This window comes from Schistocerca nitens, chromosome 9 (genome assembly GCF_023898315.1).
Source record: "Schistocerca nitens isolate TAMUIC-IGC-003100 chromosome 9, iqSchNite1.1, whole genome shotgun sequence".
Lineage (NCBI taxonomy): Eukaryota > Metazoa > Arthropoda > Insecta > Orthoptera > Acrididae > Schistocerca > Schistocerca nitens.
Window position 1 is genome coordinate 62,279,638 of NC_064622.1, and position 25,448 is coordinate 62,305,085.

Sequence of the window (25,448 nt, forward strand, 5' to 3'; positions counted from 1 at the left end):
CTTTTGGATTCCGGCTCTTAGTGGTGAAACAACATCTCATCTCCAGTGATGACGCTATTCAGAAAATTGTCACCTTCAGCTTTGTATTAGTCCAGCAGGTTCCGACAGATTTTCATTTGATGAGTGTTTTTTTGTTCTTCTGTAAGCGTCCATGGGACCCATCTCACACAGACTTTTCGATAACCAAGATTTTCCAACATTGTTTCCAAGGTATTGCACCGACATTCAGCTTTGCACACAATTCTCTGGTCATTATCTGCTGATCAGCATGGATGAGTTGATCAAGTCGCTCTTCATTGCGAGGGATGACAGCTGTGCAGGGTTGACTGGGCCATGGCTTGTCATGCACACCCTTTTACCATCTGGAAAATGTCGTATCCATTGCCCCACATTGTTCACGTCTATTGTATCATCTCCATACACCTTTACCAAGCATCAGTGGAGTTCAATCATACATCTCTGTTTTATACATGCATCCATATCAGACTCCATTTTGGAGCACTCCTCTGTTGATGCTATCTACCACAGAACAACAGAACCTTCTGAAAATGAAAGAGGAAGGTTCAAACATTGGCACAACACCAGTGACACCTGGCATGGACATCCAAAGTCACCACAAAAAAGTAGGAGGTATTATTTTTAGAATGACGCTCATAGATTATAGTCTTGTGGAATGTGTGTCACAGTAAAACTCTGATCTGACAGTTTAGTTGGGTAAATTTTTTTAAAATCTGCCGTGCAGATTCAGTTTAAGCAGTATGCTAAATCCATTTCTACACCAGTCAGCATAGACCACTCTAAGGTATATGGAGTAACCGTTATTGCTAGAACTATAGTGAACAGTAAAACGAAAAGATTTAAGGAATCTTGTCTTCAAGAAGCTATGTTCCTTTTTCTGAATATAATGAAAAAGAAGAAAAAGGGGGAAGAAATCTGTCAGTGTCTTCAGCCCAAACAAAAAGATGTGGCTGTAGGTAATCAGTTACGTGTACTGTTAGATTATGTGGCGCTGTAAGACGTGCTGTGCCTGAATTTCCCTTCTAGTGTTCATTTGTTTTGTTGCTAAAATTAGCTGTGGTTTTGCTGCTTGAGCCATACAAAAACAAGTTACTCATTTGCCTTCCATGTGATGTAACAATTCATTCCTGCTATGTTTCAGATGCTGGAGACGTGTACGTGTGGGGTAGTAATGCTGATGGACAACTAGGATTGACAAACTCGGACAGCTGTGTTCGTATACCAACTTTGCTACCTCTTGGTCAGAAAGTCTCTCAAGTCAGCTGTGGTTACTATCACTCAGCTTTCATAACAGGTATGATTTCTTTAGAATCAATGGCCCACTGTACTTGAAGGAGATTTCTGCCTTCTGTGTGGAGTAGACATACAAGGAATCCTGTGATTTTGAGGTCACAAAGGTCAATGATGTTTGCGGCATTCGACATCCCACATTTGTCTACCCTACAACAACAGTATTGGCTGCTAATGGCAACAGAGGGAGAGGTATCTAATGCTGAGCATAGCATGAGGTTACAGAGCATAGTCAACGAGGAACTTACAGAAGTCCAGAGTGCTAGCGGTGTTGATGCAAAGCAGAGCAATGGCAATGACAAACAAAGCAAACATTGTGGAAAAGTAAAAAGATTGTGGTTGTGTTGGTGGGAACAGGAAGGTAATAGCTGGGTAAAGGACGATGAGTAATGAAGGTTGAGTGCCAGGAGGGTTGTGGGAATGTTGGATATGTTGTAGTTTAGAAAAGCTGGTGTTGGTAGAAAGGATCCACATGTCACAGGCTGTGAAGCTGTCATTGAAATCAAGAAAGTCATATTGGGTGCATACTCAGCAACTGGGTGGTCCAGCTGTTTCTTGGCCACAGTTTGTTGGTGACCATTCATGCTGACAGACAGTTTGTTGGTTGTCGTGTCGATGTAGAATGCAGCAAAGTGGTTGCAGCTTAGCTTGTAGATCACATGACTGGTTTCCCAGGTAGTGTTGCCTTTGATGGAATAAGAGATAGGTGATGCTTGTGGCTGGACTGGAGTAGGTGTTTTGGAACAATGTGTGTGACAGGTCTTATGTCTAGGTCTATCTCAGGGATATGAGGCAAGGGGCTGGGAGTGGGCTTTGAGTGGGGATGGACAAGGATATTGTGTAGATTTGGTGGGCAGTGGAATATAGCTGTGGGAAGTGTGGGAAGGATAGTGGATAGGGCATACCTCATTTCAGGGCACGGTGAGAAACCCTGGCAGAGAAGGGGATTTGGTTGCTCCAGTCCTGGGTCACGAGGGATATGCTCCTCTGTGGCTGGACGGCGGAACTTTGGGGCCAGATGGGTGACTGGAGAGATATGGCACTGGAGATCTGTTTTTGTACGAGGTTGGGAGGGTAATTACGGTCTGTGAAGGCGTCAGTGAGACCCTCGGTATATTTCAAGATGAACTGCTCATACTACAGATGCGATGGCCACAGATGGCTAGCCTGTAGGGAAGGGACTTCTTGGTATGGAATGGGTGACAGCTGTCGAAGTGGAGGTATTGCTGGTGGCTAATAGGTTTGATATGGATGGAGGAACTGATGCAGCCATCTTTGAGATGATGGTCAACATCAAAAAAGGTGGCTTGTTGGGTTGAGGAGGACTAGGTGAAGTGAATGGGGGAGAAGGTGGATAGGGTGTCCTCACCCTTGATCCAGATCATGAAGATGTCGTCAGTGAATCTGAATCAGGTGAGGGGTTTAGGATTCTGGGTGTTCTCTAGATGGCCCATGAATAGATTGGCATAGGATGTTGCCATGTGGGTGGTTGTAACCATACCTCGGATTTGTTGGTAGGTGATGCCTTCAAAGGAGAAGTAATTATGGGTGAGGTCATAGTTGTTCATAGTAACTAGGAAGGAGGTTGTAGCTTTGGAATTTGTTGGACATTGGTAAAGGTAGTGTTCAACAGAGGCAAGGCCATGGGCATGGAGGACTAGGTGAAGTGAATGGGGGAGAAGGTGGGTAGGGTGTCCTCACCCTTGATCCAGATCACAAAGATGTTGTCAGTGAATCTGAACCATGTGAATGTTGGTGTAAAGGGAGGTGGCATCAATACTGATGAGCAAGGCATGATGTTGTAAAGGAACAGGAACTGTGGAGAGTCAGTGGGGAAAATGTTTGGTATCTTTTATGTAGGAGGATAGGTTGTGGGTAATATGCTGAAGGTGTTGGTCTATGAGAGCACAGTGGGGGCACAGTAACCAGCCACAATGGTGCATCCTGATTGGTTGGGTTTATGGTCTTTAGGAAGTATGTAGAAGGTAGGAGTGCAGGGAGTGGTAAGCGTGAGAAGAGAGACGGACTCTGGGGAGAGGTTCTGGGATGGGCCTAAGGATTTGAAGAGTGACTGGAGATCCTGCTAGATTTCTGAAATGGGGTCACTGTGGCAGAGTTTGTAGGTGGATGAATCTGACAGCTGGTGGAGTCCTTCTGCCAGGTAATCTGTACGATTCGAAATTATAGTGGTGGAGCCTTTGTCAGCAGGTAGGATTATAAGCTTAAGATCAGTTTTTAGGTGGTGGATTGTGGTGCCTTCTGTGGATATAAGGTTAGCTTGCATATTGAGGGATTTGTGGTGCAAGTTCAAGGTTAAGAAATTTTGGAAAGTTAACAGGGATTGATATGGGGGCAGTGAGGGTAGATCACAGTTGGATGGAGGAGTGAATTGAGTCAGGCAGGGATCAACGTTGGTCGGGGTTGACTCTGATTGGTAGGGTTGGTGGTGAAAAAGTGTTTCCACTGGAGGGGCTGCAGCTGGAGATGGGTAATTTGATGGTAAGGCAATTTGGGAGGATTCCATGAGCCAAGCAACAACGCAGGAACACTATGTGGGACTGGGTTCTGGCTAGGGATAAAGAAGCTTTTCTGTATTAATGCAGATGCAAGGAGCAAGATTCATGGTGGAGGTTAAAAACACATAAAAATATGTAAATAATGTAGAAATTTCCCATGCCATATCCCGCACACTCCCAATCCTCCCAACACCCTCTAAAACCAGCTACAATGGAGTGCCCTCTTTGCCAGTGCATTGATTGTTTGTCATCATGCTCTGAAATGAAGGACATCCTACCCAAGATACTTTCCACCCGTCCTAAAGTGTTGTTCTGTCCATTACTATGCCACTCCCAATCCCAGCCCCTTGCCACAAGGATCATATCCCTATGGAAGACCCAGGGGCAAGACCTGCCCACTTCCTGTTCCAGTGTGTCATGCACTTATCATACCCCATCAGAGGTCAGACCACCTGCGAAAGCAGCCATGTCGTATACCAAGCTCTGCTGCAATAATTGCACAGGCCTTTTCCCCTCCCCCCCCCCCCCCCCCTTACCCACAACATTCCTGCACCCTGCCTGGTAGTCTTGTCTGGCTACCATGAGTATGCACGATCCACCAGTCAATGTTGTTTGCTCTCCCCCCACCCATACCTGATATCCATCCCCCTCCCCTACCCCACTCTGCTTGCTGCTTGCATTCTAGGCGACACCATTGCATTCAGACCAGAGCGATTGGAGATAGTGGTCATGGGTGTGTGAAGTGTGCTTGCTTGTGTGTGTGTTTTCTTTTCTGAAGAAGGCTTGGCTGAAAGCTCAATATGTAACAGTCTTTTTATTGTGCCTGTTTTAACTTAAGGTGTCATCTTTACAATGAGAAGCAATATATCATTTTCACAATATTGTATACATTTCCAAATGGCATAAGAAAATGGTTAGTTAACTACACTCCTGGAAATTGAAATAAGAACACTGTGAATTCATTGTCCCAGGAAGGGGAAACTTTATTGACACATTCCTGGGGTCAGATACATCACATGATCACACTGACAGAACCACAGGCACATAGACACAGGCAACAGGGCATGCACAATGTCAGCACTAGTACAGTGTATATCCACCTTTCGCAGCAATGCAGGCTGCTATTCTCCCATGGAGACGATCGTAGAGATGCTGGATGTAGTCCTGTGGAACGGCTTGCCATGCCATTTCCACCTGGCGCCTCAGTTGGACCAGCGTTCGTGCTGGACGTGCAGACCGCGTGAGACGACGTTTCATCCAGTCCCAAACATGCTCAATGGGGGACAGATCCGGAGATCTTGCTGGCCAGGGTAGTTGACTTACACCTTCTAGAGCACGTTGGGTGGCACGGGATACATGCAGACGTGCATTGTCCTGTTGGAACAGCAAGTTCCCTTGCCGGTCTAGGAATGGTAGAACGATGGGTTCGATGACGGTTTGGATGTACCGTGCACTATTCAGTGTCCCCTCGACAATCACCAGTGGTGTACGGCCAGTGTAGGAGATCGTTCCCCACACCATGATGCCGGGTGTTGGCCCTGTGTGCCTCGGTCGTATGCAGTGCTGATTGTGGCGCTCACCTGCACGGCGCCAAACACGCATACGACCATCATTGGCACCAAGGCAGAAGCGACTCTCATCGCTGAAGACGACACGTCTCCATTCGTCCCTCCATTCACGCCTGTCGCGACACCACTGGAGGCGGGCTGCACGATGTTGGGGCGTGAGCAGAAGACGGCCTAACGGTGTGCGGGACCGTAGCCCAGCTTCATGGAGACGGTTGCGAATGGTCCTCGCCGATACCCCAGGAGCAACAGTGTCCCTAATTTGCTGGGAAGTGGCGGTGTGGTCCCCTACGGCACTGCGTAGGATCCTACGGTCTTGGCGTGCATCCGTGCGTCGCTGCGGTCCGGTCCCAGGTCGACGGGCACGTGCACCTTCCGCCAACCACTGGCGACAACATCGATGTACTGTGGAGACCTCACGCCCCACGTGTTGAGCAATTCGGCGGTACGTCCAGCCGGTCTCCCGCATGCCCACTATACACCCTCACTCAAAGTCCGTCAACTGCACATACGGTTCACGTCCACGCTGTCGCGGCATGCTACCAGTGTTAAAGGCTGCTATGGAGCTCCGTATGCCACGGCAAACTGGCTGACACTGACGGCGGTGGTGCACAAATGCTGCGCAGCTAGCGCCATTCGACGGCCAACACCGCGGTTCCTGGTGTGTCCGCTGTGCCGTGCGTGTGATCATTGCTTGTACAGCCCTCTCGCAGTGTCCGGAGCAAGTATGGTGGGTCTGACACACCGGTGTCAATGTGTTCTTTTTTCCATTTCCAGGAGTGTAATTAATCATTACTAAATATGAATACCTTTAGTGTTGAAGTTTTTCATACCAAAAGTTCCTTGTATTTGGCATACAATGCCTCATTGTGTGTATTTATATCACTTATCATTGTTTTAATAGCAGATGAGAACAGGTGCGTTATTTTCACTTTATAAGAATGGTACAAATACCAAACCTTTCTGCACCTCACTTTGTGTTTTCCATGCCCTTGGTGTTACATCATCTCATTACTTGTTGTTATCAGTCCTTTTCACATCTTTGCTTAGTAGAATGCCCCTTGCATGAGTATGAACTCTTTCATGTCTTGGCTTGGTAGAGTGTCCTTCACGTCTTGTGAATGTCAGCTACAAAAAACATCACTAATTATTTTCTGGTGTCATTACCAGCTGTCCATAAGTAAATGGGAACTTGGTTTAAATACCTGGCATTGAATTAACTTCTGGGACAAACAGACTCGCATGAACTTTTCTCAGAGTAAGGCATACTGACAGAATGAATAGGTCAGAGTTGAAATTGTAGATAATATAAATATTTATCCAAATCCTTAAAATATAATTCAAAAAATGAAATAATAATGCCCTTATTTAAACATATTCAAAGACATATTATGAAGTGCAGAAGTAGTGCTGTCTTCGTCATATTAAGAAAAAACTTCCTTTATGTTAACATATTTTGTAATTCACCTTCTCAAAATGCCATTTAATTCATTTTTTGATATAAGGAAATGAATAGATTTGTACTCACTGGAAAGATGACATGTTGAGTTGCAAACAGGCCCAATGAAAAGCCGTCTTCAGGAAGGGAACACACACACATTCATACAAGCAAACACACCTCATGCACACATGGCCACCATATTCAGCAGCATGGATCAGAAAGCAACTGTTACGTTGAATGAATGCAGCAATCTGGAATGGGGTGAGGAAGGGTGAGCAATAGCAGGGTATGGGTGTGGAGAGGGAAGATTGCTGTCCGGCAGTGTGTGCAGGAACTACATGGAGGCATGATAACACTGCTAGATGCAGTGTTGAGGGGCAGGGAGATTGTTGGGGGGGGGGGGGGTTGTGTGGAAAAGGAGAGGAGCAGAGAAGCAGAGAGACAGGCGTGTGCATTGGCAGAGGGCAACATGCAATGAGGTTAAGAAGACGTGAACAGGGAGGAGGTGGTATTGCAGAGGGGGCAGAAAATGGTGGGGAGAGGGTGTGAGGACAGTAGGACCATAGGTTGATGCTGGGATAGTTTTAGTAGCGGACAATGTGTTGTAAGGGTAACTCCCATTTGTGCAATTTAGAAAAGCTGTTGGTGGAGGGGAGAATCCGAATAGCCCTCACTGTGAACCATACATTAAACTCGCCATCCACCAACAGTACTTGCATTTTGATAGCTACCATCTGAAACAGAACTGGCTGATGGCGAAGAAGTCAGCATGGTGTGGGATGTGTGTAATATGGATTGCTGATAATTAAAATATTTGCAAACTTACAAAAATTGAAGGTTTATGCCAAAAGTTTCGTGGCCACAATAACCATATGAATCTCAAGAATTTAAAAAATGGGCTTCCACCAGCTGATATGCAACAATTTCAATAAATTGATTGAACTGAAAAATGCAGAACTGTTCATCAATGTAGATATGATATGTTGTTACCAAAAATGTTCACGAAATTTACATAACTTGTAGATCTTTATTCCTGAGGTGTAGCTTTGCTGCAAATACTCCTGATTGTGTGAACAAAGTACTATATGCTGTGCGTTTGATGGTCGGTAACAAACTGTCCTCCTGCTGTAGGCAAACTACTGGTATTTATATGATTTACAACACTCTTTGACATTTAGAATTTACAAATTTTCTGAAATGACAAAAGTGTGTAACAAATGTGGATTCAGATATAATTTTGTTAAGAATTATGTTTATCAAAAATAGCTAGCCGATTTACTGAAAATAAATTTGTAACCTGCAAAATACACTTTGTAATAATTGCCATACTAAGTTTAGATCAATTACTTAGTAATTATTGCAAACAAAATATTCCTAGCATGTTCATGAACTTGTTACTGAGTGCGGAATACAATAGCAAACTCAGATTTTATGTAGGTAAGTACAGGTTTTACTTAAGTCAGATAGACTACGTACTGGTGCATTGTACAGTCTTAGACATAAAAACTGACCGCTGGCCGGCCGCCACAGAGACTGGTTCAAAGTAATTCATTTAAGGTGGTCAGTAAAACCGACCACCCCTGACAATGGTAAGTCAGACCATCTGCACAATCTGGCAACACTGTCAGGAGGAAGTGTTGTCTACTTCTGAGTTGTTCTTGGATTGTGCAAGGCTGTGGTCTTGTGGTAATCATCGTGCATTCTAAACTTATAGTTGTGTGTTCACGTCCAACTCTCTCTCTCTCTCTCTCTCTCTCTCTCTCTCTCTCTCTCTCTCTGTGTGTGTGTGTGTGTGTGTGTGTGTGTGTGTGTGTGTGTGTGTGTGTGTGTGTGTGTGTGTGTGTGTATTTTTTAAGCACATTTTGGGCCTTGTCTAAAGTTAAAAGTCTGGTTGAACATGGAAGATATTTCACTTCCCATTCTACCCACCAATAATAATAAATACTTCAAGAAACAATTCCGCAGGACAGCTCCTGGTTGTGTCGCGATCAGAACAGCTTACAGTCTAGCATTTCCTCACGCTGCAGCGGCTGGCTACCGACCACCGGCCAGACGGTACCCACCACCTAAAATCGGGCGCTGCCCAGGTGAATGCAGCACAATGCTGTCAGTATATGTATCAACTGTCATTTTCTAATTTGAGCTGAGGAAGCATCTCAAAAGATTGGTACTGTGTGTGGAGTGCATGCTTTTAGGAAAAATACACCAGTAAAAGATATTCTTGTTTGAACAAAGATTATTCTTGCATGAATGTATTTTCCACATTAAGGAATCTTGACTACTCATATAAGTGATGCATTACCATTTAACCATCATGCGACATTTGCATTCAACAGGCAAGGTTCAGAAGTCTGGTGCTCTAATTTGAAGCAAAATAAAATCAATGGAGTGACTATTATTACAGTTTTGCTTGAACGTCATCAGGTCGCTCATTGAGCATTCCTATGCAATACTGTTACTGGTGACGAGTTATGATGCCTTTATTGTTAACTTCCCAACAAGAAATGAAAAGCTGAGCCCCATCAAAAAACGTAAACTTGAGCAAAGAGTAGTGTGAACATAATATTTTCCATCTGATAGCTCCAAAAGTGTTTTGCACTACAAATTCTTCTGCAAGGGTGTGTCCATTAGAGCTGTAATTTGTTGCCAACAATTGAAGACACCTTTCGTTTGCAGTGTAAGAAAATCAACTGACAAAACTACATTACGTGTGCTACTGCACAATAATGCACTCTGTTGATTTGAGAAACAAAACTATCCAGGGAAGTCAGCTCTCAGGCAGTTTTATTGATAGGAAAGTCATCTGTCAGACACTTGTCCATCTGATCGTATACTCTTAAAATTTTGCCTTTCCTGCTCTTGATCGATCAACCGTCAAGACAGTTCATTTCTAGACAAAAATGCTCTTCAAACTACACTGGTTTAATGACATCGATAGAACCAGTACATTTCTACATGCGTAGAATTTGTAAACTACTGTAGCATTGTCAGATTGTTTTAGATATCACGAAAGAATATATTGTTGCTGATTAATTTCTCTTTGACGGTTACTGTTTTGTTCAATAAACTAACAGAAAACACAGTTAAAATATTCACTGTACTAATGCAAATTAAATTCAACTTACTACTGAAACACCATGACGGCAGTCTATGTTGATAAACCATCAAGTGTCTGTAAGACGATTGTGCCTATTTTAATATGAATTAGTAGGATATTATGAATGGTGGGCTCCATGTGGTTTCCAAGTTGTGCAGCGACCGTAAACCATAAAATTACCAAATAAGCAGCAACCAGTTGCAAAATCATGTTTCTTTATTTAATTTTGCAAATCAATTTCAACTGATTAACAGCCTTCATTGGTGCTGCAAATACAAGAATAAAAATAATTAATAACAGTGACCAAATGAATAAATGTACATAAAGCAACATAAAGCCAATTATATGTATAAAGATGTATTAAACCATTTAAAATGCACATACAAATTTACCTTTCAACAAATATGTCCCAGAGTAGTAACACTGTCTTAAGAAGAGGTCAAACATAAAGTTTGTGACAACGAGAAACCATAAGGGGGCACTGCAAAGCAAACCCACCCTCTATGTGAAAAGATACAGCTAAAATGAAAATGAGAAGAAGAAATGACAAAGTGAGGTAAAATATAATGATGAATTAATGAAATATTTACAAAAAAATGGATATATGGACAAAGATTTTGTCAACCACATGGTGCAGTTATATATGCCAAAAAACAATTGTACAAATTAGTAAAAAGGAACAAACATAGGTGAGAAGCACACCATAGAAAAAATTTTAAACTTTTTAAAAAAATTTAAAAATTATTTATCATATTATTGAAGAGCAAAAGTTAATCATAATGCCAAAATGTAAAACGGTGTTGGCGCACATCTAGCGTACAGTTAATGATATTCAGGAAGATCGGATTTTTTCCGGCAGATGGCGCCACATTGCTGAATGCACATGTAAAGTAAACCAAGTTGAGATAAGAAAATTACGGACATGAATGAAACAAACGTATTAAAGAAATAAGACCAAATGCAGAAATAAAGTGCAGCACACTTTATACAAGGGAAAATTAACACAGGCTCGATAGGATGAATTGAGAACTGGTAGGGGCTCTTACGGTGTGCTCGTATATCATGAAACATAAATCCACACCATATGTCTGTTGGTGCAGCCGACAAGACAGCAAAAGCCCAATTAAAGGGCATCAACGCAAAATTAGTCACAATAACGTAATTCATATCACCAATCTATTTATCTCTCCCCTCCCCCCTTTCACTCTTCCCTCCTCCACCCCCCTCTCGTCTTTCCTTGTCCTATCATTTCCATTCTCATCAAGCAAATGCTCGGCGAAGAGCTCCCAAAAATGAACTCCTCTCACATTCACCTGCTCATTGAGAAGGCACACGCTAGCTGATCTATGATGACAAAAGATCTCCATATCCTCTAGCAAATCAAGATAATTTCCCTTTTCTGCTCTATGTAATAACCTCACTTGCATCTCAATTCAAGGAAGTTCATGTCCACTATTTATAATGTGGGCTGCAAAATTCGACCTATCAGCCGCGTCCTTTCTGTCAACAGCGACATGTTCAGCAAATCTAATTTCAATTTTTCGTCCAGTCTGACCTATGTAACATCCTTTACAGCTTGGACAAAGTATTTTATAAACCCCTGACTGGTGTAAAACTTTTACTTTATCTACACCATGATCTAAAATTTTTTAGCTGACATGTTCATCAATCACCTTGAAACCAGATAGCATCATGAGAATGTTGAGTTGGCAAAGAAAATTGTCTTTTACGTTAGGTATGTTGATGATACATTATTGCTTGTGAATGGTGCTTTACATGCTAAAATAAAGTTCACATATGAACTTGAAATGAATGGGGTTATTAGTTTTTTGGATCTATATATAAGGAATAGTGACGGAAGACTTCATTTTGGCATATTTTGAAAAAAGACATATACTGACTGTATCATAAACTATCATTCAACCCACCCTAATCAGCATAAAATGGCTTTTTCAGATTTGCATTTAATCATGTTTTCTGTACCCCACTTTCTGAAGAGGATTGTAAAACTGAGTTAGATATTATTTTTTCCAAAGCTAAATCTAATGATTATCCGCTACCCTTTGTTCCAAAAATTTGTGAAAAATTTGCCAATAAATATAAAGACAAAGGAGCAAATGAAGTAATTGTAGGGAAAAATGAAGCAATGAAATATATTTCTTTACCATACTATAGGCAGAAAACAAAAGTGGCATCATGAATTTTACAGTACCATAAGGTTTTCAGTCTGACACTATAGGATACTGAAAGTAGCAAGACGAGTTTTGCTCAATGTTGTCTTACGATTTCCTTATTGAGTTTCTATCTGCTTGCTTGTAGCTGTGCTACAAAAGAATTAAAAATCTGGCTTTCAGCAAATCTTGAAAGGTGAATGAAAGCAACTTGCACCTGGCATGCAGGTACATTTCCTTGGAGCTAGTGAGGTGGTGCAGCATCTGTCCTTACTTATTTTCACAGTAGTCACTATGACAGATAAATCACAACATAAGGAATGAGAGTAGTTGTATTTCCTGTGTGAAACGACTTTCGTGGACTCAAAAGCATTAACCGATATCCTTGAATCACATCTCAAGAGAAAATCACTCACATTATTCAGTTGAAATGAAATGATAATATCAAATGAATTTAGCAGGATAGTTCTGTGCCATCACGGAAGTAACTCGTCAGTCACAGAGTTGCCAAACATATTCTGTGTTGTTGCTAAGTTTCAGCTATACTGCCAGGAAGAGTGCCAGCTGATGTGTTCTGTGGGTGACCTCGGAAGTGACTCTTCGTCTCAAAGTTGTGGGTAGCAGGGGCCAGAATATCCTCATTATATGTTGGTGAGTCTTTTTCGCATTTCTGTAACAGGTTTAGGGACTAGGGTGTAATTACTTGTAATACATCAATGCACTGAGTGCAAACGAATTAAAACTGTCCTGCTGCATATGATGGCCCTCTTTTGGCCTCTAGCAGGTCTTCCAGCTTCTTTTTCACCTTCCTGGATGTGTTCGTCTTCCTTTCTTGGCCATATTAGTGCAGACATGACTGCATTGGCTATCCTCATTTTATCGCAATGTTGCAGCCCAGTGATCATATTTTCACCAGGATTAATTCCCAGCATTTTCAGTACCCAATACTTTCCAATATTACCACAATTGAATGTAATAACAGCGTCATGAACTCCTAGTTTCATTGTATGCATGCCTACAAATACAGTTGTAGGAAGGCGGTTCCAAATTGTACTGTTGAAACATTCATTTGGGTCTGTGTCTGCCCATGCACACATTTCCTTAGAAGGTCAGGATGAGCCAAGTCTCTGAAAATAGGTTTAATTGCGGTAATAACAGCAGCAGGAAGAGAATGCTGGTGAGAATAAGATTCTCCAGTTGCCTATGCCCTATTGTATTTGCACCACGAATTTTCTCCTGATGGACACAATCCATGACATTGCTTATCATCAGTAGAAGAGGACTTTTGGAAGAAAATGGCCCAAACATCTCTCTTCATTGCCTCCAGATTTTCTTTATTTCTCCTAATTGCCTGCCCATAGCATACCTGCAAGTTTTTTTATTTCAGTTTTAGTCAACCGACCCTGTCCAGTCAATAATTTTCCATCTAATTTTTTTCCTCTCATATCAACAGTTAGTTTTCTCAGCCTTGTTCCCAAACATTTTTGAACATGGCCTACATATTCTATTTTGCTAATAATGGCATCTCCATATGGCTTAGAGTTCATCACATTGTTGTATGCCTTACTGTCAGCATCGCCCAAATATTTGGTGTATCGTACGCCTCTTGTTTCTACAGAGCAATGAAATATTTGTTGTACTCCATGAACTTCCATACCACCACTTGTTCCCATAAAATTAGCCACACAGTTGTGTTCTTTAAGTTCATTGACTTTACAACATTTGCAATATTTAGACGTTATCTCCACATCTAACGCTTTACCGGTGTCTACACTCATGGCAGTCTCTACTCCATTCAGAGAAGTATGTCCTCTCTTCTGCCAACTTCCATCAAATGCAACTGCAATATCTGAACATCCATATTTTTTTTTCCACTGCTTCTGTAGCAACCAGTTTCATGCTTTCCTCACTGACCTCACACACAGCTTTCTCTAATATTGCAGTCAGTTTTTCAAATTCATTTGGTGGTTGATGTAAATTCATCACTGAACAAAATGTTCTCCCTGCAGCCATGCCCTTGCCAATGGATCATAAGGCATAAACTAATCTAGTATTGATTTCATAAGGGCCACTTGCATCTGGTTTTGAAGAACTCATAAATGAAATCACAGCTGAGCATTTCGTGCAAATTAAATCCAAAGCAATTGCTAGGCCTTTTCTTCCACTGGCTCTCTCACAAATTTTCACACTCTGTGACTCACCACACTATCTACATTGTACAAATTTAGAAATTACATCTGATAATATTCTCAAATTTATAATAATTGTACTGCACCCCTTGTCACTTTCACTAAATTCGTTGTAACTCTCTTGAAATGGTGAGAGCTTCTTTGATGATGCACTTGTTGAAGAATTACAATTAGAAACATCGTTGCCAGGCGGCATAACCTTTTGTACAGAAAGCTTTCTAAACTTGTTTCTTGAAAATGCCTTTATGTTTCGTCATCTTGAATAAACACAACAAAACACACGTAAACAAGCACTGCAAATGTAAGTATAACAACTACTTGCAATCACACTTGAACAAAACTAACCACGTGTTTGAAAGCATGTTGTTTACAAACAGCAGAAACAAAAGAATACCGACCGTTGCATTCCAAGGATAGCCAACACACTTGGGAGTAAAAAAAAAAAACCCTAACGTGCAATGTAGGGGATATAAAGATCTAAAATATATGCTGAAAAGTGGCTGACAGAAAAATGGGCGTGGCACATAAACACACGTGGTAGGAAAATGCTCTTTAAATGCTCGAAAAAAAAAAAAATTCAGCAAAATCCTTTTCAGAGTACTTAAATAAAACTTTAATCTATCGAAATTTGATGAAAACTGAAAATTGATTTTTTTCGATCTGAACCACGGTGTGGTCCCCTTGAATATCAAAGGATGTCCACGCTGACACAAGCGTTAACACAGCTACAGCGACAGATGGAAATTTGTGCCTGACCAGGTTTGAACCAGGATCCATGGTGTCTTTTCTCTCAGACATGTCCAAAAAAAAAAACAGACACGGTACATATCTGCATATACAGAATGTTTCAGGAGAAATAGTAGATATTTTAGCAGGCGGAAGTATAGACGAATTACATAAAAAATTCCATGTCCACTTTTTATTGAGTACAGAGATACAGCTGTTAGTACGTAACCCTAACAAACTCAAAGCAAAGGCAAATGAGGATGTTCATAATTGATTTTCAAAAATTCCCCCAACTTCAATGCACTTTTGACTTTTCTTGATAAACTCGTCTGAGGTCGTCTTTGTGTTCTTTTATGAGGGCTGCACTTTTCATAATCCAAACGATCAAATTGGCTCTTGGGTTTACTTTTTCTTCGTAGACTTCGCCTTTCAACCAACCCCACAGGCAAAAATCAAAACAGATAAGGTCTGCGGATCTTGGTGGCCAAGGAAAGTGCCCATATCTATTGATCCATCTTCCGAGAAAAGTTAGGTTTGGATGATGTGTCACCTGACGAATAGAATGTTCAGGAGCCCAGTCATGCTGGAGGAAGATACACATTCTTGTAGGCAAAGGAACCTTTTCCAGTAATGCTGGAAGCTCATTTTCAAGGAAGTGTAGACAACTGAGTCCTGTAAGGACCAAGAAACGAAACAAAAGTGCATGGAATCCAGCTGTATGTACTCAATAAAAATTGGACACATGTTATATGGCATTTTTGTGCAATCTTTCTGTACTACCACCTCCTACAGTATTTACTATTCTTCCTGAAACATCCTGTATAATTATTCAGGTCTCAACGGGCCATCGAAAGTTTTCAGTGCTAGACGCACGTCATCGTCCGAACCCTTGCAGGAATACAGTGTGGCTGCAAGTGAGTGGAATAATGGATATGGGCAGGGGGGAGGGGGGGGGGGGGGGGTACTGCACATGTGGTATGCTGCAAGGATGGGAATTTGCGTCTGACGAGGAGTGTATGTAGATAGGTCCTGCAAGGAAGTTGGCCGGTGTGTCCCGATAGTGCAATGGTCAGCGCGTATGCCTGGTAAGCTGGAGGTCCAGGTTCAAACCCCAATTGGTCACAAATTTTCATCTGCCGTCATTTCTGTATTTCAATGCCCTGTGACAGTGTGGACGTCTGTCCTTCGATACTTAAGATGAAATTGTTTTTTTAGGCAATACAGGTGATTTGCGGTTATTTGTCTTGTCATCAATGTAACAAGGCTTCAACAGCATCCATTCTGTAGTCATTGCTTTGTGATTGTGCTAACCCATGTCATATACATGCAAATCAGATTGTAACACATATTTAGTCAAATAACAAATGGTGAGTATACAAGTATTTATGAACATCAGAAGCAGGATTGCAGCAAGCTGATCACTTAACCAAGTACTGCATAGAGTACCTGTGTAGTGAGTGTTTCAGCTGCATAGCTGACAGTAATATTTGTCAAGCAATTCACTGCAAAATTAATGTAATACCCACACAATGATCTCTGTAGTCATACTGTTTCATTATTAGCTCGTGCATGGAGTACTATGTTCGTTAAATCAGATTACACGAGTTGATATCAAATAAAGAGAAGCGACGACACCACTACACTATCTTTAGTTGCGTAGGTAGTCAGCGCTAGACTATGTGCGCTACCATTTACGTTACTGTAAGCAGTTTGACAACATAACACCACCACATCCACTGACAACCTCTACCATTATCATCACACAGTTGTTGCTCGCAGTGATTACAAGTTGCTGATGTTTGTCAAGAATAGTGGAAAACACCTCATGAATGTGAAATTCCATTTACATTACGCCTACAACAGAGAGAATCCTAAATGACAGTAACAGAGTCCACGTATTGTCTCGAGTTCTTGCAGTTTCATATTAATGTAGTTCCCAATGGCTTCACACTAACGGGTTCTTTTGGCTATCGGATACTCATATGGGAATTATCAAAGTGTAATTGCTAGAACGTTCAACTTCCTTAATAACACCTCATTTTGGATTGAATATGACTTGGAAAGCAATGTTAATTTGACGTTTCCATCCGTCTCCTGACGACTTACTGAATGAAGACAGAAGTGCGCTCACAGTTGTGTTGCCTGCCGCATGAATTCTGTAAAGTGTTGTGGCAGCTGGCAGTCATTGCTGAATACAGACATGTGCAAATATCTTCACTGCTCTAGGGGAACTCATCTTTGTTGCCTTTTTTCCATGCCATAATTAGCACAATAGCATAAGGCTCATTCTGCTGAAGAACTTAATGCCTTAAATAAGAATCTGCGAGCTGTAGTAATGCATGAAAGGAAACAGACTGTTGTACAAAAGAATGGAGAGCTCCCTGCTTTTTGTGTTTCTGACAGGTATTTTTTCACTTCACACTAAAACAAAAGCTATGTGAGAAGAGGAAATGACTTATATGCTTCTGAGAAACTTCAGTTTTTTGTGTTTATTTTCTCACTTCATACTAAAACAAGGGCATTGATATGAGAGGAGAAAATGAAATATACGCTTCCAAGACATAATATTTCCTTGTGTGCCACTCCTGCATGCATGGAAGCTCTGCAGTTAATTTTTGTGTCTTGAATAAATTTTGATATCACCTCACATTGCTTTGCGAGAAGGTTCCTATTTTCTTGGGATTCAAATAGAGAGGACATTTCATCATTGGTTAATATTCTTTTGCCAATGACATGGTACCCATTCCAATTGCTCCATGTCACCTGTGAGTAGAGTTGGTTATTATAAGAAAATGCAGGCAGTGGTGTCCACTCACTGCAGTCAGAGCCAAGGTGATTTCTTTCTGTTGTGGCGAAGCGCCTGCTGCAGTGTCCATTCTCATCCAACATAAACAAATCGCGGCGGCATTGGGCAGTGCTAATCACTGCACTTGTCGCGAACCTTGACAACAAGAGCACACTGTCTCTGCTAACAATATTACGGAGTTCATACATCTTACTTAATGTAATATGCAGGACATGGGTTGGGTAAAAATTCTGTTTGTAACTTTCCATCGCATTAAAATACTTAACTGTTATATTTGATGCAATATTTATTGTTGCTTGTCTGTCTAATGTTAATAGTATTGATTCAGATTGTGCACACAGAGTCATTGATTCTAGTGAGAGTGACAACTGCTGTCTGTTGAACAAATATACTTTTAGTAACCAAACCACCCACCATCATTACATAAGATTTCTTGAAGGCATCGGGGCATTGATTCCCCTATGGTCCTCAGTAGTGTGGTGTGACCCACCATACATTTTCTATATTCGTCCAAAGGTCACTTGCATTTATAGGTCCACATGGCAATGATGTTATTGTCACCTCTGCCCAAATATTCTCTATTGTATTGAGGTCTGATGATCGTTGCACAAACGGCAACAGCTTTATCCTCTCGTGGCCCAGAAACCAATCGTGCACCACTCTGCTCTGATGGATGGGGCTGTGCTCCTGTAGATAAATTGTTATCTCGTTACTCCATATATTTATATTTAAATAACATTTGTAATATGCACATTGTATTAGTATTTTCCATAGTGTTTAAGAATTCACGCCCTGTCATAGATAAGTGGTCTAGATTCAACAGTCCAATTAGGAATGTGGTTTACCGAGTCTATAATATGATGAGAGTCGTAGTCAGAAATCCACATTAAGACAGACTGGCTGAATCCGATTAGAAAGATCTGGTATCGAACTGAAATTACAGAAATCAGATAATTTGAACATCTGTATTGCAACGATGCTGCGCACATAAATTCCTTTGATGGAGTAACAGGTAGCAGCACCTATTAAAAAGTGAGGAATATCTCTACTAGCAGCAATGTAACGTAATTATAAACTATATTTATGTGATGCAAATATTGAATAGAACAATACACATCTATTTCAGTGGTGGGAAGTGTCTGACAAATGACTTCCCTATCAATACATGTGCCTGAGAGATGACTTCCCTATCAGTCTCCTGGATAGTTTTGTTTCTCAAATCAACAGTGTGTGTTGTTGTACAGCAGCACACGTGATGTAGTTTTGTCAGTTGATTTTCTTACACTGCAACTGAAAGTTGTCTTCAATTGTTGGCAACAAATTACAGTGGTAATGGACACCCTTGCAGAAGAATTTGTAGTGCAAAACACACTTTTGGAGCTATCAGATGGAAAATACTATGTTCACACTACTCTTTGCTCGAGTTTACGTTTTTTGATCGGGCTCAGCCTTTCATTTCTTGTTGGGAAGTTAACAATAAAGGCATAACTCGTCACCAGTAGCAGTATTGCATAGGAATGCTCAATGAGCGACCTGACTACATTCAATAAGAACTGCAATAACAGTCACTCTGTTGATTTTGTTTTGTTACGAATTAGAGCACCAGACTTCTGAACCTTGCCTGCTGAATGCAGATGTCGCATGATGGTTAAATGGTAACCCATCACTTATATGAGTAGTCAAGCTTCCTTAATGTGGAAAATCATTCATGCCAGAATAATCTTTGTTGAAACAAGAATATCTTTTTTTGGCGTATTTTTCCCAAAAGCTAGCGCTTCAGTCACAGTTCAAATCTTTCGAGCTGCCTCCTCTTCTGCATTCACCCCTCTGTTGTACCAAAAGTAAATACTATGTTGCAGATGTTACACCTTTCTGCACTTGCACTTAACCATTGGTCATGATTTTCAAGTATGCAAAATCCAATGCTTAACTATAACTTCAAATAGTTGATAACTAGAACTTCAAATTAGAAAATGTCAGGTGGTGGTTGGTGTCTGGCCAGTGGTCGGTAGCTAGCCGCTGCAGCGCAAGGAAATGCCGGAGCGCAAGACGTACTGATCGCGACACAGCCACGAACTTTCCTGTGGAATTTTTTCTTGAAGCATTTGTCATTACTGGTAGGTAGAATGTGAAGTGAAATATCTTCCATGTTCAACCAGACACGCTCGCACAACGCAATAACATCTTGGAAGTGAACAACACTTCCTCCTGACACTTCCGCATCTTACGGTGTTGCCAGATTGTGCAGATGGCCAGACTTAGCGTTGTCAGGGGTGGTCGGTTTTATTGGCCACCTTAAATAAATTACTTTGAATCAGTCTCTGTGGCGGCCAGCCGGCGGTCAATTTTTATGTCGAAGATTGTGCATTAAACAATTGATTAAGTATAAAATAAATGTAATCTCTTCTGGTAGCAAAGGATGCCCAAGGGTTTGTTTTATTATAATATTCCCCAAAACGGCTTGGCTATCTAAGAGAACCAATGCTCTTCCAAACTTCATTAAATAAATATGATTACAAGAATTAAAAAGAAAAGAAAGACAAGAAAAATGTGAATTGGAATAGTCTTACAGACTAATTTGTTCAACATATTAACACATTAGATATATAGAACAAGGAAATATAAAATTTTTCAAATGACTACAGTAAAAGTTTTACATTATAGTCTCATTTACATTTGTGTGTGATGTTGTATTCAAAACTTTTTTTTTTTTTTGTCATCAATCAGTGGTTGTTCAAATTTCCAGTGTCTCTCATTATTGCAAGTGAACTTCCACAGCATGTATTTTACATACAGAGTATTAAGGTTATCATCATGTTATAACACAGTATAGCATATGAAAATACAAATAATAGTTTAAAAAGCATATGCAGAATGTACAAAATTTAATGTCTAAGATCTGGCTATGTGATGCACTATTCATGCAGGTCAGTTAATTTTACACAAAATTCTGTCATCTTGAACTCTAATTCAAATGATATGGTTCGTACAAGACATTGTCACGTAATGTAGGCATAAGCATTTCTGAATGTAATACTAAAATTCCCAGTATGTGAGGGCTTCTCACAAAGAATTATATCTCAAATTACAAGTGCATTTACAGATTTATAGTACAAAGTGTGTTCTCTTATATACAGTGTGATTCAGGAAGAAAGGTACACGCTTTGAGGGGTGATAGTATTAGTGATTCTGAACAAAAAACATCATATGGACGTATGCCCTATTCTGAATGGTTTCTGAGATAGAACACATTTAATATTACTTTTGAGGGAATATGGAATAGTTGTAGGTAAACAACTAGAATTCTCTCAGATACAGATTTATTCACACTTAGCTTCTACACAGATACAAGTCCGTAGGCTAACTGCCGTTAGCGTCCAACATTCTGCCCAAAGCCCTCTCCTCAAAGATAGCACACTTACCCACAGAACAAATATCGATATTTATGGCGCTCTACGCCACATAGCCCGCCCGCCCCCCCCCCCTCGCCACACAGTATTGAGTACGTCCCTGTGAATGGGGAGGGGGGGGGGGTGCGAAGTTAGGAAGGTAACGCACAGTTCTTCTGCGTCAGGCGGAAGCGGTCGACTGGTAGGAGACCGGGGGGTGAAACCCGGTACGTCGACGGTGAAGTCAGCAAGCGACGCCGGCGGCTGAAGACGACGTCCCGTCCTGGAGTGGAGGTGTAGCACTTCGTGGCCGGCAGGCGGAGAATCACCTTGCCAGAAGGCCTAACAAAGGCACGCAAATTGCCACACGCAGCACTTCTGCTCAATTTAAAGTGGCGCACCACACGAGATTCTGCACTTCCTCCCTCAATATTGTCACACGCGAGTACCACACACACCGTATCACCATCTACGACAACAGATAATTTATGTATGTCATCAGGGTGCACAATTGTTGTGAATTCTTGGATGGCACCTGTACGAGCAATGGTAGGGAGGCAGGTAGGTGTGGGAAAGCCATGGCAGGGGGAAGCATCTGCTAAGAGGGCAACGAGGAGCCAGCGTGGATTGAACGGCGTGACAAAGAGCTGTCACACGAAGATGGTAACACAATGGTAGAATCCGAGTGATTGGCAGTTCGACTGCGAGGGCTGGGAGGAGTGAAGCCCCGAAAAGATTGGCCACTCGAATTAGATGAACGCGGAGAAGGAGCAGTGCTCGGCAGAGAAGCACGCTGTGGAGAATCAATACCTGAATGCGTGGTGTGGGAAGATGGATGGCCGCTCGAAGCAGGAGTGGGAGAAATAGGGGCAGAATCAGGGAGGTTCACCTGAGGCTCAATGAAAGCTGGTTTCATTCGGCTGAGTGAGACCGTGGTTACAGAGTCTTTTATGAGGAGATTCATGTTATTCTCAGGGCGTTTGACGACCTTGTAAGGACCTGTGTAGGGCGACTGAAGCGGGGCTTTGACTGAGTCATCTCTGAGAAACGCGTACTCACAAGAGTCTAGCGTGCGCGGTACGTACACGCGCGGAGGTGTATGAGCAGCCGGAGGTGGCGGCTGAATTTTGCTGCAGTGCAAGCGCACACGCTCGAGAAGTAAAGGGAGTTCAGAGGGCCGTGGAAGTGGGGTCGAGTGACTAATTCTCCAGGCAAAACCAGAGGTTGGCCACACACAAACTCGGCTACGGGACCCTTGAGGTCTTTCTTGAAAGTCGCACGAAGGCCAAGAAGCACGAAGGGCAGAGCCTCTGTCCATAGTGAGTCATGGCAATGCAGGACAGACTTTAAGGTATGATGCCATTGCTCGACAAGCCCATTACTTTGGGGGTGGTATGCAGAAGTATGAATTTTGACAATACCACACATTTTAAATAAGTCAGAGAAAACTGAAGACTCGAATTGTCGCCCCTGGTCAGTGGTGAGGTAAACTGGTGAGCCAAATCTAGAGATCCACGAATCTAAGAATGCTCGACTTACTATCTCAGAGGTAATGGTCGGAATAGGCACAGCCTCAGCCCACCGAGTCATCCTGTCAATAGCTGTAAACAAGTAACAGAAACCCTCGGAGGGGGGCAAAGGGCCTACGAGGTCGACATGAACATGGTGAAACCGGCCTGGCGGTTGGGCAAAACAGCCAAGGGGTGGAGAAGTGTTCCTGGAAACTTTGTTCTGTTGACACACCATGCATGCCCTTGCCCAAGACACAGTCACGGCGCATGTCTCTCCAGACACACCGTTCAGCTACCAGACAGGTGGAAGCTTTGACACCGGGGTGTGCTAATGTGTGTAGTTTGTCAAAGACCTGGTGTTGAAAGGGCTTAGGAACGAATGGCCGCAACATACCAGTCGATTCATCACACCACACTAAGTCAGATATGCCAGGGAAAGTAGAGCGTACCGGTTGTAGAGAGGAGCTGTGGTCTGAAATTAACTGCATGGTATCGGGGTCTGCCGATTGCAACCGAGGTAGGTCCGTTAAGTCAATTAAGGTTGTGACAGCACCAACACGCGAGAGAAAATCAGCGACCACATTGTCCGCTCCTCGGATGTAGCGAATGTCATTTGTAAATTGCAAGATGTAATCTATGTGACAAAAGCTTCATGGGGGCGGATCAGCCGCAGGATTTTTTATGGCAGGAACCAACGGCTTGTTATCAGTGAGCACATAGAAATCTCGTCCCTCAACATCAGTTCTGAAGTGTCTTATGGCCTCGTAAACTGCAAGTAATTCTCTGTTGAATGCTGAGTATTTCTTCTGCGCGTTGTTTAGCTTTTTTGAGAAAAACTCCAGGGGGGTCGTAACATCGTTGTATGTCTGACTCAGTACTGCGCCGATAGCATTGTCACTAGCGTTAGTAGTGATAAACATTGTGTCGTCCGCCCGTGGGTGAGCAATAGTGACAGCGGAGGCCAACAGCTGTTTGAGTTCATTGAATGCCTTGTCCATGTCTGGTGTCCATGGTACCTGGTGGGTGCCAGAAGTTTGTGGGCCAGCGAGAGCATCTGTGAGAGGAGCCTGCACCGCAGAAACGGCTGGCAAATGTTTCCGGTAATAATTAACTGTTCCGATGAACCTGCTTAATTCCCTATAGGTCTGATGGCGTAGCATCTCGAGAACAGGCTTGATCTTGTCCTGCGGTGTATAACCTCCCCCTCACTTATCGACCTTAATGACAGTGAAAAATTAAACCGTGTGTACCTAATGGAAATTTGGGAAAAGCAATCGTCACCGAAGTTAATTTGTCGGTAAAGAGGGAGGAAAGGGTTACATCTAAATGAAACGAAAAATGCAAATGAAACTGGTGGAAATTAATTTTGGAAAGGGGTAAAGTTAATAAAGAAAGTAAATGTGCGGCTGTTACGTTAACAATTAACTAGCGGTAATTAGATATTTGAGATTTGGGTAAATTACGGTCGCCAGTCCTAAGGACAATTACTATAGTAACTGAAAAAGAAAGGTTATTACACATATAATTAACACTAGAAGCGTGGCAACTGAAGGTTGACACGTGTAGTGTGAAAAACTGAAAGTTTGTCAGAAGTAATAAATTTCGCTACACTCTGACTTAATTTAGCAAAAGAATTAATAAAACCGGAAAATCGAAAGTTAATTTAGTGACTGAAGTTAATAGTGAGCTTTCTTTCTGAAGCACATTGAAATTGAGTAAAATACGGTAGTCTTGGACTACCTCAACAATCATTTCAAAAGCTACTTGAATCTAAGCAATTTAGAAATAAGAGATTTAACTTTGAACTTGAATTAAATGATTCTGAACAATTAACAATAGTAAAATTTAGTACGTACCAAGCTGAGCTGCAGTCACAGGTAAGCTAAAATATGCTAACAAAACTCGCACTCTTAATTTGTGCTCATGTAATCTAAATATTGTAGCCAGCTATGAATACTTTAACTGAACTTTGAAATTTAAGCAGTGAAATCTAATTATATTATTTTAATGCTGGCGTTTGAATTTCAACGACACTCGGGTTCATTTCGGAAAAGGAAGGGACCCTGCTTGGCAATGCAATTGGGACAATGAGCAACAAAGGTTCATGCTAAGTTGCTGTAATTTTGAGATGCAACAATTTTAAAAGTTTGAAAAGCTGAGGTCTGCCATACAGTTCTAAAACTTTACGTGCTTCCAGTCTTCCTTGTTGGTTGATTGAAGGTTTGAAGCCGTCGATCGAGGAGGTGGCGACAGTCACTCATTGTCGGCCGTCGCTGTTGCAGAAGCCGGATGTTGGCGCGCCTTCTTCTCGACACGGTCACCAGACGAAACGGGCTCTTGATGTGCGCCAGCTAATGCTTCCCGTCCGCGACACCATGTCAGGCGTGGGCGTGGGCGTGGGCGTTGCGATATGGGCGGCCCATCGGTTAGACGTAACCGATGAACTGTGCCATTAGTGACTACTGCAATACGTGGCGCGGCACGACAGTCAGATGTCCGTGAAGCGGAGCAGGCAGTGGCGGACGGGCCAAGCTGTGGTGCTGAGGGCACGGAAGTACAGGTGTGCCACCCGCCCGTAGGCTGCGTAAAGGCCGCACATGTGTTAACATGGGCGAGCTTGGTACACTGGTTCTTCGTAGCAGGCCGTGCCGCTACGAGCGCTGTAGGCACGAGTGGGTGAGGCCGAACAGCAGATGGCCGTAGTTCATTGCCACGAGCTTGGCAAGTTA

General features: G+C 42.2%; 1 protein-coding gene across 1 annotated transcript in view; it reads left to right on the forward strand.

Annotated features, from left to right (window-relative positions):
• The window catches only part of LOC126202942 (X-linked retinitis pigmentosa GTPase regulator-like), a 414,771-nt gene that overhangs the window by 143,289 nt on the left and 246,034 nt on the right, over positions 1-25,448 (forward strand). The window contains exon 6 of the mRNA XM_049937044.1: positions 1,160-1,312. Coding sequence (XP_049793001.1) covers positions 1,160-1,312 — 153 coding nt within the window. The remainder of the gene's footprint in view (positions 1-1,159; positions 1,313-25,448) is intronic.